The 16,747-nt window shown below is 35.8% G+C and overlaps 1 protein-coding gene across 1 annotated transcript in view; it reads right to left on the bottom strand.

The window, feature by feature from the left end:
* The window catches only part of LOC149780758 (uncharacterized), a 219,820-nt gene that overhangs the window by 136,769 nt on the left and 66,304 nt on the right, over positions 1-16,747 (bottom strand). Inside the window, exon 2 of the mRNA XM_089937831.1 lies at positions 14,498-14,748. Within this exon, the coding sequence (XP_089793957.1) occupies positions 14,498-14,748 (251 nt within the window). The remainder of the gene's footprint in view (positions 1-14,497; positions 14,749-16,747) is intronic.

Below are 16,747 nucleotides of genomic sequence, written 5' to 3'. Positions count from 1 at the left end.
TTTAATACTAAATTCTGCTTCCCCCCAAGACTGTCCTGGTATATCAACATCGATATTCTGTAACCGTGTATCAGCTGGTCTATAACACAATGGCACTGGCAGTGTTGGAAATGTTTTCTTGTGTAATTGAAATAACTGTTGTTGAAGTGTGTCTCTGACTATCTTTCTACTTGCCACTATCAAATCGTTTGGTTTCCACGTTTTCCAAAAGTCGTTCAAGGAAGTTTCTGAAATCACCTTGCGCATTATTTCACATTGAATTTTATTCGGTTGTAGTTTGATTAATGTTTTAAATTCCTTTAATTCTGCATCGAGATCTATGATCATCAGTTATCTCCTTGTAATAATCAACAAAATTCTCCAACCAATCGTGTGGAGATGGTCCAACAAACGAAGGTGGCTGACCGTGATCGCCGCACATTATCACAGCTGTATTTTTTGTTAATCACCAATCGAGAAATGTTTTTAATGTTTCTAACAGTACAATACATATTTCATCCCAAATTATAACTTTTGGAATATATTTCTCTCCCATTTGATCTGAAGTCCACACACCACCACTGTATTTGAAAAAACTGTGACAAGTACTAGAATTGACTCCTCGTTGTTTCATCTCCCTGGCAAGTCTGTGTGTTGGTGTTAACACAATTATACCTGAATTCTGTTGAAATAATTTGATTACTCGAGTTGTCTTACCAGAACCTCCCGCCCCATTCAAATAAACGGTTTTGTGTCTGGATACTGGATCATACACAGATGGTGCATTCGACATTTCTGATAATTCTGATTTACAATAACTATCTTTGATCTCAACATCAGCGGATTCACAATAACAATGTAACATTTCTTTTTTTATTCTCCATGAACTCCATGATTCATCATTGCTTGTGAAACGAGCCAGTAATTCTTAATAATTTTTATCGATATAAAATGAATCCGTAGCAAGTCTAACTGCAGTGTCAGGAAATCTATTTATCATCGATAGCAAATTTATAGAAACATAAGTGAGCATCGAAGATCTTAAATGGGTGTACTGAGGCGATTCTCCGTTGATGTAACTAACAACTGTGCCTAACCGTGTTCCGTCAGACAAGTAAGCGTCCTCCTGATTACAAAATATATTTCTCGCAGTGGCATCATTAATTATAAAATCTAATTCAACATCATCCATAATCAATCGTGAGTGATGCCGTTTATGATCGTATGCACCACCTTGAGTAAATTTACCGATTATTCTTCTACCAAGATCTTTTGCTGTTTTTTCACTGTTGCTGAGTTTAATCTTATGAATATTAGAAGCATCATTAACAATGACATCCGCGGATATGTCCGGATATTCCTGTTTGCATTCTTCGATGACTTCATCAAGACTGATACGCTCCGGTGTTGGTAACCAAACCGAAGTTTGCGGCTGATATGATATAATTGCTTCACTGACAACCAACGATATCAATATTTTACTGTCAAGCATATATCGTAATAACACTATTGGCGCCCAACGTTTCTCCGAGAAGTGTCTGCCAAACCAAACATAACAAATCGGATGAAGATTCATAGTGAATTCAAACAACGTTACATGAGCAAATCCTGTCAGGGAAAAATTGGGTAATGAACCATTAATTGATACTCTTACCATCTCATGACAAGGATGACCAAATCTTTTAAAATATCCGGCGCACTAGCCCATCCCAAGAAAACTTCCAGGATAACACACGGTCATGTCCATGGAAATCATTTCACCGATATTATACTTGGTGTTCCACAAACCGCCGTGTCCGTATTCGATACAACTATCCTGCACATCTTCAAGGAACTCAGCGTGTGTTGGTCTCCATGAATTTCTTTCTCGAGCAGCGTGGGCAGCAACTGATGGAATTGTAAAACAGTTAATAATTGCTCAGTATTTTCTGAGTACCTCTGTGCGAGTTTTCTCATTTCTTCGTGGAGAGATTCTTTACGATATAATTCGCTGTTAGGTCTTACAAATTGATCATACTTGCCTTCTTCGGAACTTTTAAACAACCATACTGACACAGGGTCGTTTTTGCTTATTCGGCTGATAGCATCAAATATTCCACTCCAAAAACTCTCTGATGAGTAACATCTCACAACACGATTTCGTGGAAATATTGTGACCGCATTGGTCCAAGCATGAGCGTTGTGATCAATGATATTTATTGGAGCTCCGTTCCGATTATATTTTGATTTGTATAATACTTCCCCTGTTATCGTTACTACGGTTATGGGGAATCTTAATGCCTTTTTTAACTCGGCAACATTGTTTATTGATGCTCCTGTATCCTTAACTGATTCAGCCCATTTGTTTATTTTTCACGTCACAGATCAGTTAAACCGTTTCCACGCTTTGCATTTTTAAAATGTTCTATTACTCGCTTGGCTACACAATTCAGCTTTGAAAATCTCATTGGGGCAACATCATTAATGTTGGGTTTTTTTATCGGATAAATTCCGTAAATGACCGCTGTTACAGGATATGCTCGAGCATAATATGGTCTGTCAATCACAGTCAGCATTCCTGGTTTGGAATCTTTACTTAACAGAGCAGTTTTTCCATTAGCAAGGACAGCGTCACGTTTGTCACGGATAATCCACCTGTCATCATCCGAGCACATAATAAACTTTACTCTGAAAAAAATATTTTTGATTGAGGTAATCGATAATTGCTTTTGCTCGTGCATCGTTCATTGTAGCGTCCTTGACATTGTCGTCGTGTATAATTTTGAATGTAGACCACACGTGAGATGCTCCATCATTACGAAATTCGTTTTTGGCATGTCTGATAATATCAAACAGACCAGTCAGGGCTTGCCTCTGCAAATCAGGGGTTAGTCTGTCAAGATCAAATCTAGAAGTTTTCCGGGGCTTGATTGCAGATAATCTCTCAAACCCTTCCATATTATATTTAAGACAAACATTTAAATAAGAAATAATATATATATAATGCCTCAAACCAATCAGTGCAGGTGGCTTAAAGTGGGATCTGTAACTCCTTGTAACAAATCCTGCAGAAAAGAATTCTGCGGAGAACATTTACAATGCATTCAGAAGGGGGGTTCAGGACCAACACTGTGTCTGCAATGTGCTATTGGAGTCAGGGGTAAAACACAATTGTGCGCAAGTTGTGGGGGGAAAAGATATCGTGACCTTAAAAGATATTATAACAAAAAAAATAATCATGATGCGTTGAAATGTGAACGTGATTATATAACTAAGTTCTCAGACAAATATAAATTAGACAAATAACATTATTATATAAAATGAACCAGGAATTTGTCCGACACCCTGTCATCGAGAATTACGAAGCGTCACGCGATGGCTCAATTAGACATTGTAGGTTGAGAATAAAAGTTGCTGATGTTAATAATGCTGGTTATCTAAAGTTCAGAGCTGGGAATAAAACCTATTACAATCACAGGTTTGTATTCGAATGTTTCTTTGGAGAGATTAAAGACGGCCTTGTGATCGATCACGTTGACAAAAATAAACTTAATAACTCTCTTCAAAATTTACAAGCCATCACACAAGGGGAGAATTCTGCATGAGGAGGTACTGGTAAATTTGTAAAAATTCCTAGAGTTGTCAGATGTCTCAAAATAAGCAACGGTGAAGAGAGAATTTTTCAATCAATGTGCGCGGCTGGCAAGTAGTTTGGTATTCAGTCGCGTTTGGTCAAATGTGTTGCAGATGAAATAATCAAATCAACGTTTTCATACCGGTTTGATAGCTGGATTTTATTTCGTTATGTAGATGCAGATAACGGAGATAACTCTGCAGCGACTGTGTAAAAGTCAATGATGCAATTACCCCCCCCTTGATTTCATCAAGGTGACTTCGTCAAGGTGATTTCATCAAGGAGATTGCACAACACATATCATTACCTATAAAGGTAATATATTATCCAGCGAGTAGAACTGTATACAGTTTTTGTTTACAGCCAATTATAACTGTCTTATTGTATACACACTAGCAGCAGTCTATTTTCGCATTAACACTTCCGCGTTTGATAAAATTAACAATTGTCAGTACAGGTAAATGTTACTTTCACAGCAATATTTAAAATCTAGTTCAGAACTTAAAATCTAGTTCAGAATTCAGCTGCAGCTCTGTCAATAGTTACCTATATGATAATTTTTAAATCCTATATCATCAGATGAGACCGTGGTGTAGTGGTCAGTTCGGCTGACTCTCGTCCCTGACTTTGTCATTGCCAATGGATCGAATCTCGTAACGGACATACTGTTGACGGTGCCAATAAATATGGCTTTTATAATTGGGGGGGGGGGGCTCCAGCAGGGCCCTCATGTACATATCTCTCCCACGTCAAATCGTGGGGGTGACGTTTTTTCACCCCTGGGATTTAATCCAGGGGGGGTATGTACATGAAAAGTACACAGACAAACTTCCGAATACTAACATTTCGCCTCACTTTCGTTTAGAGAATTCGCTGTAGGTATGTTTGTGAATGCACCCCCCAAAATAAACAGTTGCCTTGGATGCAGAAAGCTCTACGTCACATGGGTCTCATTCAGAGAGAATGCGGCCACGATCACGAAGGATGCCGAGAATTGACAAGAAACGATCTGTAAGACAAAAATCTCCGAGATAAAATCTCGGGACAAAAGGTCTGAAAGGACCTCGTGAAACACATAGGCCAGTGCAAGACCCATGATTGATAACCGCTCATCAAGGCTGCTGTTTATTTTTCTTTCAAATATATAATTATATAAATAACGAATTAGAAAATATCAATGATGTGATTGTTGCTATTTAAAAATTAGAAGAAAACAAAATTAATATATCTGATCAATTAAATCCAAAAAAAAATTATGTCTGATTTTGAAGCACTATATGAGGCTAAATTGGAAGGTCAGTATATTTTGCCTGCTCAGTATAAATTTATATAAAAAAATCCAGACAGAGTTATATAAATCACTAGCTACAATAGAAGAACATCAACTGGATGAATTTGTCCCTCTCTGCCATGCAATCGAAAAAATCAGGTTAGCATTATCCGAAGAATACAAATAAAAAAAAAGTAATTAATACTTGTACAAGACAGTTGAGAAAAAAGATCGAGAGTTAGATCCCTTGCTTTCTTGGAAATGAAGTCAAGCACGTAGAAATGAAATTGAAAGTAGAATGTCAGTCTCGCACTGACAGGAAAAAAAAATATTTTTTACCTGCATCTGATTTTTTTTTACCCACATCAATCTGACCTACATCAATCAATCTGATTCACTTGTATCATCTGCATCTGTATCAATTGATCTGCATCTGCACAGTTAAATAATATTTCCTTAAGCCGATCAAATGTAATGCAAGAATGCGCATAATTTAAATCTGGTCTCTGTCACATGTAATCACACAAATACATTTTTGCCACAGTTCATCAAACTGTTATTGCATTAATAAAAAGTCTTCATTACCGAATACATCAATAACTAAATCAACTGTGCTGACCGGGGACTGCATAAACACCTCTTTGATGTAGTTTTCAAGTGCTTGCTTGTCGCAAATAAAAACCTTCACGTGCTGGTACATATATAATACTCGTTTGATTAATTAGAAATCAGGGTCTGTCAGGAAAAAATAAAATTCTTTGCAGGTATATTTTTTTTACTGAATTTGCATGATTCTGTCAGGCATATTACCCTTCCGAATTAGTAAATCGGACGATTTTCATGATTCTGTCAGGCATATTACCCTTCAGAATTAGCAAATCGTACGATTTTCATGATTTTGACAGGCATATTACCCTGCAGAATTAGCAAATTGGTCGATTTTCATGATTTTGACAGGCATATTACCCTTCCGAATTAGCAAATGGGATGATGTGCACAAAATATATATAAATATTTTTACTGTTGCTCATGCACAAAAAATACTTGCTTGTGAATTTCGGTTGATTTTTATGATTTTGTCAGGCATATTACCCTTCCGAATTAGCAAATCGGACGATTTTCATGATTCTGTCAGGCATATTACCCTTCCGAATTAGCAAATCGGTCGATTTTTATGATTTTGTCAGGCATATTACCCTTCAGAATTGAGAAATTTGACAGTTTTTCAGTAAAAAATAAATTTCTTATAATTCTGAGCGATAGTAAAAAAAAAACACGCTGTCAGGATTTTTTTTTTAATAAGACTTTTAGGATAGAAATCCTCAGGATGGAAATCTTTAGGATTTCACAAGTAGATTAATATGTAGTGTTTCATGTCTTAAATCAAGAAGGAAGGTGGCCAGACTGGTCTGTTAGTTTGAAATTTATTCTTAATCGGTTAGTGTTTGTGTTGGTAGCGTTGAATACCAGACTGCAATAGGGGTTGGAGTGCTTTGCACTCTACGTGCGTACTTGAGGAATTCAACTGGCGGTGCTAACCCATACGAATCGAAATAGATAATTCCACATGGATCGATCACATAAGCAACCCAGTGAGTTCCTGGACCATCACTGTTATTGAGATTAATAATTCCAGTTTCTGGATTATTCGGTTTTGCGGTAACTGATCTCACATAAAAACACCTTTGAAATTTTTTATTTTAAGTTGTTTAGCAGCATCGAGCAAATCAAAATTTGACATCGGTAGAAAACCAGCAGTTTTCAAAACTGTTTTGGGTACCATGAAGGCGGAGTTCCTGGAAGTCTGAGACCCCGTCCTTTTTTTTTGTATCCTTTTCCAGTTGCTTTCTTTAATGCCATCCCAGCTGGGGCAGCAGCAGCTATCAGTGCTGGTATTGCTGCGAGAAGAGGAAATATACCACCGGTTTTAACCATATCCTTGATAGCCTTTGGAGCGAAATCAAGCTGAACTCTGGTTTTTGCTTACTTTGCTTTATTGAAATGTTTTAGTTTGGTTTTAGTCAGCGATAACTTATTTGTGCCACCATTAGCAATTTGATGGTTTTTTAGTGTTATCGTTGCCCCACACACACTCATGTTTTTCGATTGTAATTTCTTTACCTGACCAAAAGTCAAAGTAACATTAACGTGACAATATGACATTTTATAATAAACGCAACTGATCTAATTGCTACATGTTTTTGAAAACTACATGTTTTCTATTGGTGCATCAACGACTCTCATTTGGCCACCAACACCTTCAAGTAACATTGTCCTATCGCTGAGTATAACAGCAATTGCTCTGTACTCAGCTATAGCCCCTTTTAACACTTGAGCTCTGAAATGCACATCAACGACAGACTGTCTAGTTAAATCAAGATGCTCTAGTGAGAAGTAATAGATGGGATAATATTTCCTAAAATCCAATTGTGATATTTGCAAACCAGTATCAATATTTAGATCATGCGATAGATATTTCATCAAGCGATAATGCACACGTGCAACATGGTTATTCGTAAAATTTAATTGTATATTTTCAGATGGTCCTTGATGCCCGTTTATTTTTAAAGAAACATCAGAAACACCAAGTGGATCAAATATCATATGACTATGTTCTTGTGAGTTCATTCGTGTAATATCTTGAAGAGCAATGAAAATATGTCGCGGTGCAGAAACTCCCTGCTGTGAAGCTATATGCCATGTAAATAAACTGTTAATGGTACTTTGAACACTATCTGTGGTTACTGTAAGCCATGATAACAACGATTTACCACCTTGATCCATAAAAGAAAGTAGTCGCAGTTCTTCAGCAATTGCCGGAGTCATTACTGGCATCCACAACAAAAGTTTTTTTATTTCTACTTTACCAGTGTCACCAGCAGGTCGCCATAAGGCATCATTGTCATCATTTTTTCTAAAAAACACAACCGTGTGTTTTACTCCATAAATTACCTTTCGGACATCTCTGCAAAATCCAAATATATGCGACAGCAGAATGGCACAAGAAAATTTTCTACGATTCCCTTCCAACATTAGTCTACGCGTATGAAAACCTAAATTGTAATTCAGATTTGGTTCTATTACTGCAGGTGTCTCCCCAGTACCAGCTGTGTTTCTCACATTAGCCATAGTCATAGAATCCGGACTAGGTTGATCAGAATTATCCTTATAAAACATGATCGATGGACCAGCTGATTTTGCATAATCATCAGAGTATCTTGCCAAACCAATTATTGTTGTAGCCACATCAACATTGTTTTCAAATGACTCTATTTTTTTTCCGTCAATGAGATACGCAGCGCTTTCAAACAAGGCCATAATTCCGTTATTGACAAAACCAATTTTAAAACCTGCGTTATATTCTGTATCATCTGTTTTTAAAATTTCACCTTCTACTTCGATAAACGCTTCAGCGGGCAAGAAATATCTACTTGTATCCTGAACCTGTAATTCAATTCGTCCTCGTTTATCTGGACTTTGTACGCCATAAGAGTAATACTGAAAATCATGCAACGATTCGTCCTTGAGTACTGGTGCATCCATGTCGAACGCTGGGTCAGATTGACGTTTAAACATTTTATTATAATTTATTATCGTCTAAAATGAAGACCACTTCCCGATATAAAACTTGTATTTATTTGTTCAGCCCCTTGATTTATCAACTCTGCTAGTTTTTGATTTGCGGCTTGATTTATTATTTTACTGACATTTGCAGGCATCACTTCGGTGCTTGGTAATTTCACCGGCGGTGGCTGGACCATTTTTGGCCTGCGTATTAATCGCGCTAGTCTGTCCTTGATTGACAAGAGCGCTTTACTAGCAGCGCTACCAACAGCACCAGTAGCTTTATCATGAACAATGTCAATAGCTTTCATTGATAATTGTTTTACGATCGGTATTGCTTTAGGAGCTATCCTCGCGAATAAACCCTGAACAACATCACCAAATCCATCTCCGTAAGTCATCTTGTACACTGGCAATCGTGAATTTACTACCCTGACCATAACTGACCTACGATGAGAATCGTGTATGATCATTTTATATAATTATTTATTTATCTAACAACTAGTCACTATGATAGTCATCAGCAAGCTCATTAATAAGTTCTCGGTAGATATCGATATCCATGATACCACCTTGAAATAATTGCTGACAGACATCAGCTGCTTCATCAATTATTTCTGGTCAGTTGTTTCCAGCTCGCTTTCCTCCTATGAGAACTTCTAACCGTTGAACGTCATTGATGATATTGTTAGGACAGTCAATAAAACCACTTCCTGAAAACCCATCACCAGACTTTTCACCCGGGTCGGGCAATGCTTGTCATCGTCTCCGTGACCGAGGTTTCCACATTGGTATTTAAGCCCTTTTTAGTTTATTAACCTGACTAACAAAATTATCAAATTTGAGATTATGTTCACCGATGATTCTTGGAATATCTTTAAGCTCACGAAATACTTTTGCGTTCCACTCGTGTTCTGGAGTATTAAGAAATTGTGGCTTCAGTAACTTATCTCTTGAGATATATCCTTTAATATTTCCATGTAAGCATCCTGAGTAAAGTATCTAGTTTTTATTTCTGGTTTAGGTAGTTTATCGACAATATTTTTAACATCATTGATTTCGGCGCGTTTGATTAGCAGCTTCTACAGCTTCAACAATTTGGGTTGGCAGGGTTTTGATAACATCCTGCGACGCCGCCATAGCCTCCACAGTTTTTTTTTTTGATAACTGAAGAAGACCCTCTTTGTCAGCCTCGATATCCCCTACGATACCCGTCACAATTTTACTAGTATCTTTTGTAATGGGTGTAAATAACTGTTCTGCACCTTCTGTAAACTCAACTTGCGCTTCTTGTCTTGCTCAAAGTTTTTCTTTGACAGAATCCCTTACAGGAAGAAATTTTTAAATTGTTTGTAGCCGCTCTCGAGCTAATCTAGTAGTATACGCTTCTCCAATATTAGCCATTATTTGTTATAACAATTTTTAATTGAGCAGCAGGGAGGGCGACGACAACAAATTGGTTCATTTTTTTTAATCGAAGCGCCATTAATAAGTTTTTCAACTAGAAACCGTATTTGGACTAACTCAGGAGGACCTCCCAAGGAGGCTTATCTCTCCAAGGGTTCCTCTTGAAACGTAGTCGATGTTATTTCCGGTTAAAACCTCTTTTTTGGAGGGTTTATTTCGACATTTGGAACCTTCTAAATTTTGTAGGAATCGCCCCCCCCTGCTGCTAGCAGGATGTCCCATCCAGATACATTATCCTGACACCAGGCCAACTTGTCCTAACACTAACCTCTTAATGATGAACGCCTAGCAAGGAAGCTGCTAGTACCATTTTTATAAGTCCGTGGTATGACTTGGCTGAGATTTGAATCTGCAACCTTGCACATGTGAGGAGGACATTCTAACCGCTAGGCCACCACAGTGGTGGGTTTGGGAGAGCTGTAGCTCTGGACTTCTATTTTAAGAATCGTATTGTGAGCTCTGAACTAAATCCCCTTAAGGAATTGCAACAATTGGTTACTTCATTGCTGATAAATCAAAGTCTAACAACAACTGAGTGAAGTTTGGACCAGACACTAACTGTAACACCTGAATATTATACAGTGTGGTAGGGTGCAAATCAGTGAATACTACATACACACAAGTGGAAAAACACTGTAACATAACCATTCAATACTGTAGATAATCACTGATCACAAGCCTTAAATTTTACAGTTGTCACCCATCACCCTAATTTCCATCCTATATGATTAACACTCCCACCACTCATCAACAGGAAAACAAATTTGATAGAGACTCTAATGAGAGAAAAAGACATTTGTTATGATCAAAACCTAAGCTCCCAACAGCAATTTAATTTTAATTATCTTGTTCTCTCAGGCAGCAGTAATGATATATAGATAGAATTCTGTTGCTTGATTACAGAAATATATCAAGTAGGATTGATTGCTCTCATATATTAAAAGCTATCTACTTCCTGGCTGTACTTTTCCCCAATGCTAAAATCTCATTAGCAAAATACCTGTATGAATAACTTGGACTCAAAAGGGTTCCATCTTAACAGAACCTAAATTTCCAGGCTGATCAAATAAAAATGTTGCACATTTCAACATTTCTGCAGAAAAAGAATAAGTTTGTAATCATGTTCAATACCTACTTAGTTATAAATAAATGATTAATTATAGTGGACTAGAAATGTATTTATCATTAGAAATTAACTCAAATGCATTTTTATCAATCACTAGAAATGTAACTCACATGCATTCTCATCACTGGAAATTTAGATCAAACACAATTTTATCAATCACTAGAAATTCTGATCACATGCAGTCTTATCAATCACTAGACATTTAGCTCACACAGTCTCATTAAAAATTTAGATTTCATGCGATCACTAGAAATTCAGCTCACATGCAATCTTATCACTAGAAATTTAGCTCACACGCAATCTTATCAATAGAAATTTTGATAACACGCAATCTTATCACTGGAAATTTAGATCACACAATCTTATCACTAGACATTTAGCTCACACACAATCTTATCACTAGAAATTGAGCTCACACACAATCTTATCAATCACTAGAAATTTAGCTCACACAATCTTATCACTAGAAATTTAACTCACACACAATCTTTTCAATCACTAGATATTTAGCTTACACACAATCTTATCACTAGAAATTTAACTCACACAATCTTATCACTAGAAATTTAGATCACACACAATCTTATCACTAGAAATTTAACTGACATGCAATCAGTATGGAAATGGAATGAAAAAATAGGGAGATTGGGACCTAAAATAGGGAGGTTTTTCAGGGCATTTTTAAAGCCTGTTTTCACTGAATATTAACTGATCTTTTGGGTCCAACATGCATGAAATTCTCAAAGGATGCACCATTTCTCCTTGTGACATACCTTGTTTTCTCCAGGATGTGCCCTCTTTTCATATTCTGGTAGCTGTGGCCAAACTGCACAGTAGTTTAAGGTTAATCTTAAGTAAACAAGCAAGAAATCCAGTGTGACTAATTAAAAGTTAATTCTTATCATTGCAACTGTCTTGTGTAAAGGACTGGCCCTCCAATATGCATCAAAGAATCCATGTTCTACAGTGTGCTATGTATGCACCAGCAATTTATTGGCAAATAAACAATACCCTACCCTATTTTATTTTTACTAATGGTGCCTAAATACGCAGTCTCAAGCTTACACATGTGGCAACTTTTTCCCAAATTTTATATCCCACCTTATTTCCTTATTGTCGATTTGTAAAGCATTTAATACTGTTTATTATATAACATATTTGCAGGTATTCTGAATTAGTTTCATGGGACACATATTCTGCATTGTAATATTTTTTCCCATTCCTTCTTCTAGTTTAATTGTGGTAATTAATGTCTGTATATACGGTATAGTAATGACAGGTATTTTAATCAGGTTTCTTTATATATGGGCTCCTTGGCAGACTCCTCACTATATTAAATGGTAAGCCTTTGAGAAATCCTCCCATGTGTCCAAAATTAGAAAGGCTTTTTTTATATGTTGGTGTTTCCCCCTAAGGTCGGTCGTGTTGTTTATTTGTTAAAAAAATCAAAAGGAATTTGGATAAAAAAAATTATACATATATTATTTTTGAATTTGGGGTTGATCTTTCTAAAGTTAGTACTAGTCTGGGCTTCTGGTCTGGCATCATAATGTTCCCAATTTTGAGATTAAGGGGTCCATACTCCCTGCCAAAAACAGATGTATAGGGCTAGTTTCCTTCTCCCGTCTCTCGTGTGACCTTTTGCCAGAAAGTCACCCTACTGTCCTATGTGTGCAATATGTGTTATGCTATATTGTTTGTATGTATGATGTTTGTGTTAGGACATCAGAGTACATCGAATCAGTTTTTTTCAAAAGTTGTCTAGTTATTTATTTAGCTAAAAAAGTGCAAGTTTCTTTCATGGGAATGGAGATGCTACAGCATTCACAGTGATCATTCATGGGATTTAAACTAATTGCTCACAATTTTATTGCTATGGCCTATTTCTTGTTGTGGTTTATTTTCTGATTTTAGTATTGTTGTGGGGATTAAAAAAAAATCATAAATTTACATGAATAATATTTAAACTTAACATTCTATTTACATAAGAATTATTTTATCGCAACAGTATACACAGGTGATAAAACATAACATGGCTTCTGCGGGTTGCATACAATATATCTATGCAGAATTATTTTTAGGAGAAATGGAAGAAAAAGAAAATTAACAGACATAATGGGAGTTCTTTGCAAAAATCAGGAGATATTAGGAAATTTGGAGGTATGTGTGGAAGGACTCCAAAAATGGGGAGTTTTCATCTCCCCGCGTCAAAGTTGACAGGTTTGTCATATGCAACCTTACCAATCACAGAAATTTATGTCACATGCAATCTATCACTAAAAGTTTACCTCACAATCAATCTTATTTTTTTGGATCAAATGCAATCACTAGAAACCTATCTCAGTAGAAAAAGAATATGTTTGTAGTATGAAGAAGTGCTTTGTGGCACATCAGCACAATAATGACCATGTAGTACAAACAAAAGATCAAATACCAAAAATATAAAAAGGTTACTTTATATTAATTTATTGCACACAACATGTATAGTGTAGTCAGGTGTGGTTCATGGACTAAATGATTTTTGTAAAAATGTCTAAATTTTTGAAAATATGTTGTCTACTCAGCAATTTACCTAACATCCTATTCAAATGGGTATTTTCATGGGGGGGGTGGGCCGAGTGGTCTAAAAAAAAGTGCCTTCCGTTATGGATCACTGCCATCTCACCTCTGTCTGCATGGGTTTGAGTCTCGGATTCAGCCAATGTGGGTATGTGAGAAAGCTTGCCAGTAGCTTCTTGTGGGTCAGTGGTTCTTTCTGGGGTTTTCCTGGGTTCTTCCTCCACCATTAATATTGTCCGCCATGTATAGCTTATTGTGTGCTGAAAAATGGCGTTAAACCCTACAACAACAACAATTTTTCATCAGATTACAAATAAGTTGTCACTGAAAAAAATCCAAAGAAAACCTCTGCCCAGTGTTCAAGCTTTTGAGCCGATTGCACTTCACTGATTTGTCTGAAAATGTATCTGAATCACATCGACTTTTTTCAAATTTTCCACAGTGATGGAAAAATTAATAAAATTAATCATGACTGGAGTTCACATATATTTAATAATTTGGTTTCCAAGCTAAAATGGACAAGATCAGGATTGTGTTTAAAGCTTCATGTTCATTAACAATGGTCATCAGAAAGGACAAAGCACACCACACATACAGCCATACAAAGCTCACTTACTGTTATGAACATGTGAGCTGATTATTTCAGAACATCATGTGACTCAACAATACTTTTTTACTTACCCAAGTAAATAATGGCAGCAAATACTGCATATACTTGTATATAAGTCAAGTCCAACTGCAAATAACACAGACCATGATCTGCCATGACATAATGTACTGGCAGATCTGGGACTGTGCAGTTTGCAGATGGGTTGACTTTCAAAGTGAGTATATATGGTAAATTATAATGAAAGAGGTATAGATTTAATAAAATCATGTTGATCCACCATTACCAATTTACAACACCACGCGCACTCACCATTGCTTTTGTAAAGACATCCATATCATCATAAACATATAAAGCATCATTACACAACCCATTTGGCATTCTGTCTGGAATATCTAATTCTAATATCCGTAACATTAATTTCCAGCCTTCATTTTGAGCTTTGAATGTCATTCTACACTCCACATTATTATTATACTGTTGTTCCGTATAGAAACGATGAGAAAACACTACAGCTCCTCCAAGAGTCTTTGTGTCACCACAGTCTATCCCTTCCATGTAATCTGAAAGAGGAACAACAATTTTAAGAAATAAAATCAAGAGTTCTCTGTCTCTAAATCATAAAATAAAGGATAATTATAATTAAAAGTATCAGTATTAAAAGCATTAGTATTAAAAGCATTGATCAGTATTAAAACCATGTTTTGTATTAAAAGTATTATTAATAATAAAAGCATTGATTAATATTTAAAGTATTAGTATATTAAAAGTATTATTAATAATAAAAGCATTGATCAGCATTAAAAGTATTAGTATTAAAATCATTGATCAGTATTAAAAGCATGTTTAGTATTGTTGTTGTTGTTCTAGGGTTTAACGCCATTTTTCAGCACAAGATAGGCTATGCATGGCGGCCAGTATAACTGGTGGAGGAAGAACCCTGGAAAACCCAGGAAAGAACCACCGACCCACGAGAAGCTACTGGCAGGCTTTCCCACATACCATATTTAGTATTAAAAGTATTATTAATAATAAAAGCACTGATCAATATTATAAGTATGATCAGTAATAAAAGCATTGATCAGTATTAAAAGTATTAGTATTAAAAGTACTATTAATAATAAAAGCATTGATCAGTATTAAAAGTATTAGTATTAAAAGTACTATTAATAATAAAAGCACTGGTCAGTATGAAAAGGATGTTCTGTATTAAAAGTACTATTAATAACAGAAGCATTGATCAGTATGAAAAGGATTCATTAAAATTAAAAGCATGTTTAGTATTAAAAGAATTTATCAGCATTAAAAGGATGTTTTGTATTAAAAGTACTATTAATAATAAAAGCATGATCAGTATTAAAAGCATGATTAATATTAAAAGCATGATTAGTATTTTTAAAAATCATGATGGTATTAAATGAGTGCTAAGAATTATTGGTTAGAATGAAGTGATGGAACAAATGTATGATTGGTGGAAAGTAAATTTACCTTCACAATGAAGAATTGGGTAAATTTTTATAAAATGTAGCTAATATTCAAGTCCTAATACATTCATTAATAAAAACCTGATAATTATAAATCACATGCATGTAGAGACACCTGCATAATAAAAGCCATGTTCTGTATGTCCCATTATACATAAATTAATACAAGGATGAGGTCAGTATCACGCCATTGCATATTTTAGTGTTTCCAAGTTATGCCACATGTTGTATGGTCTGACCATAGGGCCAAATTCTAGCAACGTTGCATACTCTATGTGCATTCGTCTCTTAATTTCTAATAGGTGAATACGTACGTGATCACTGGGTTGGAAATTTTGATAATTTCCAAGAGATGACCCAGAGGCAAATTCCCTGCCCTAGAGGCATGACCATGGGCAAGAGATGGATGCATGTGTTAATTTGTCCTTTATAGTGCTTTTACATCTTTTGATGTTATGCGTATTTAATGTATATATGCTTATATGGTTGGGATCTAAACTGTTTTTCCCAGTTCTGATGATCATGTGGAAAGTGGATTTTCTGAAATCCATGATGTATTTATGCTATGTTCCCTTCATGGTCTTAATCATTCAAGAGATTCCAGACTGCATTGGAATTGTATTGCTAAAAAAGTGTCCAGGGTGTATTCAGGCCTTTCTCAACAGAGAGAAGGTACTGAGAGAACAGTGACATAAATCAAAATGGTGGGGCAGACATTGAATGTGTTTCACAAGCACTGACTGCTGAAAGCATCTTGAAAATAAGGTTTTCAGACAAAAAGAATTATATCTAATTATTTTATAGCAAAGATAAATTCCATTATTAATGATGCACTGAAATGATCTGGTGAATGAAACATACCATAGGCATAATGACTTCTGATCCCTTTGAATTTAACATGTAGCTTTTTTCCTCCAATGCTATGTAACACATCGTATATCAAATCCCAACGAAAGATTACATCATGTGGCTATATAATAAATCAAAGATAACTTGCAGATAAAAGCCTTGAAACATCCTATAAAAAACATATAAATCTTGATAATGACATTCTGCATTTCTGGCATCTGGTTGCTCC

Source organism: Sinohyriopsis cumingii, chromosome 16 (assembly GCF_028554795.1).
Source record: "Sinohyriopsis cumingii isolate HCF-2022 chromosome 16, ASM2855479v2, whole genome shotgun sequence".
In the NCBI taxonomy this organism is placed as follows: domain Eukaryota; kingdom Metazoa; phylum Mollusca; class Bivalvia; order Unionida; family Unionidae; genus Sinohyriopsis; species Sinohyriopsis cumingii.
Note: the sequence above shows the minus strand (reverse complement) of the source record. Positions and strands in the feature narration are given on the sequence as shown.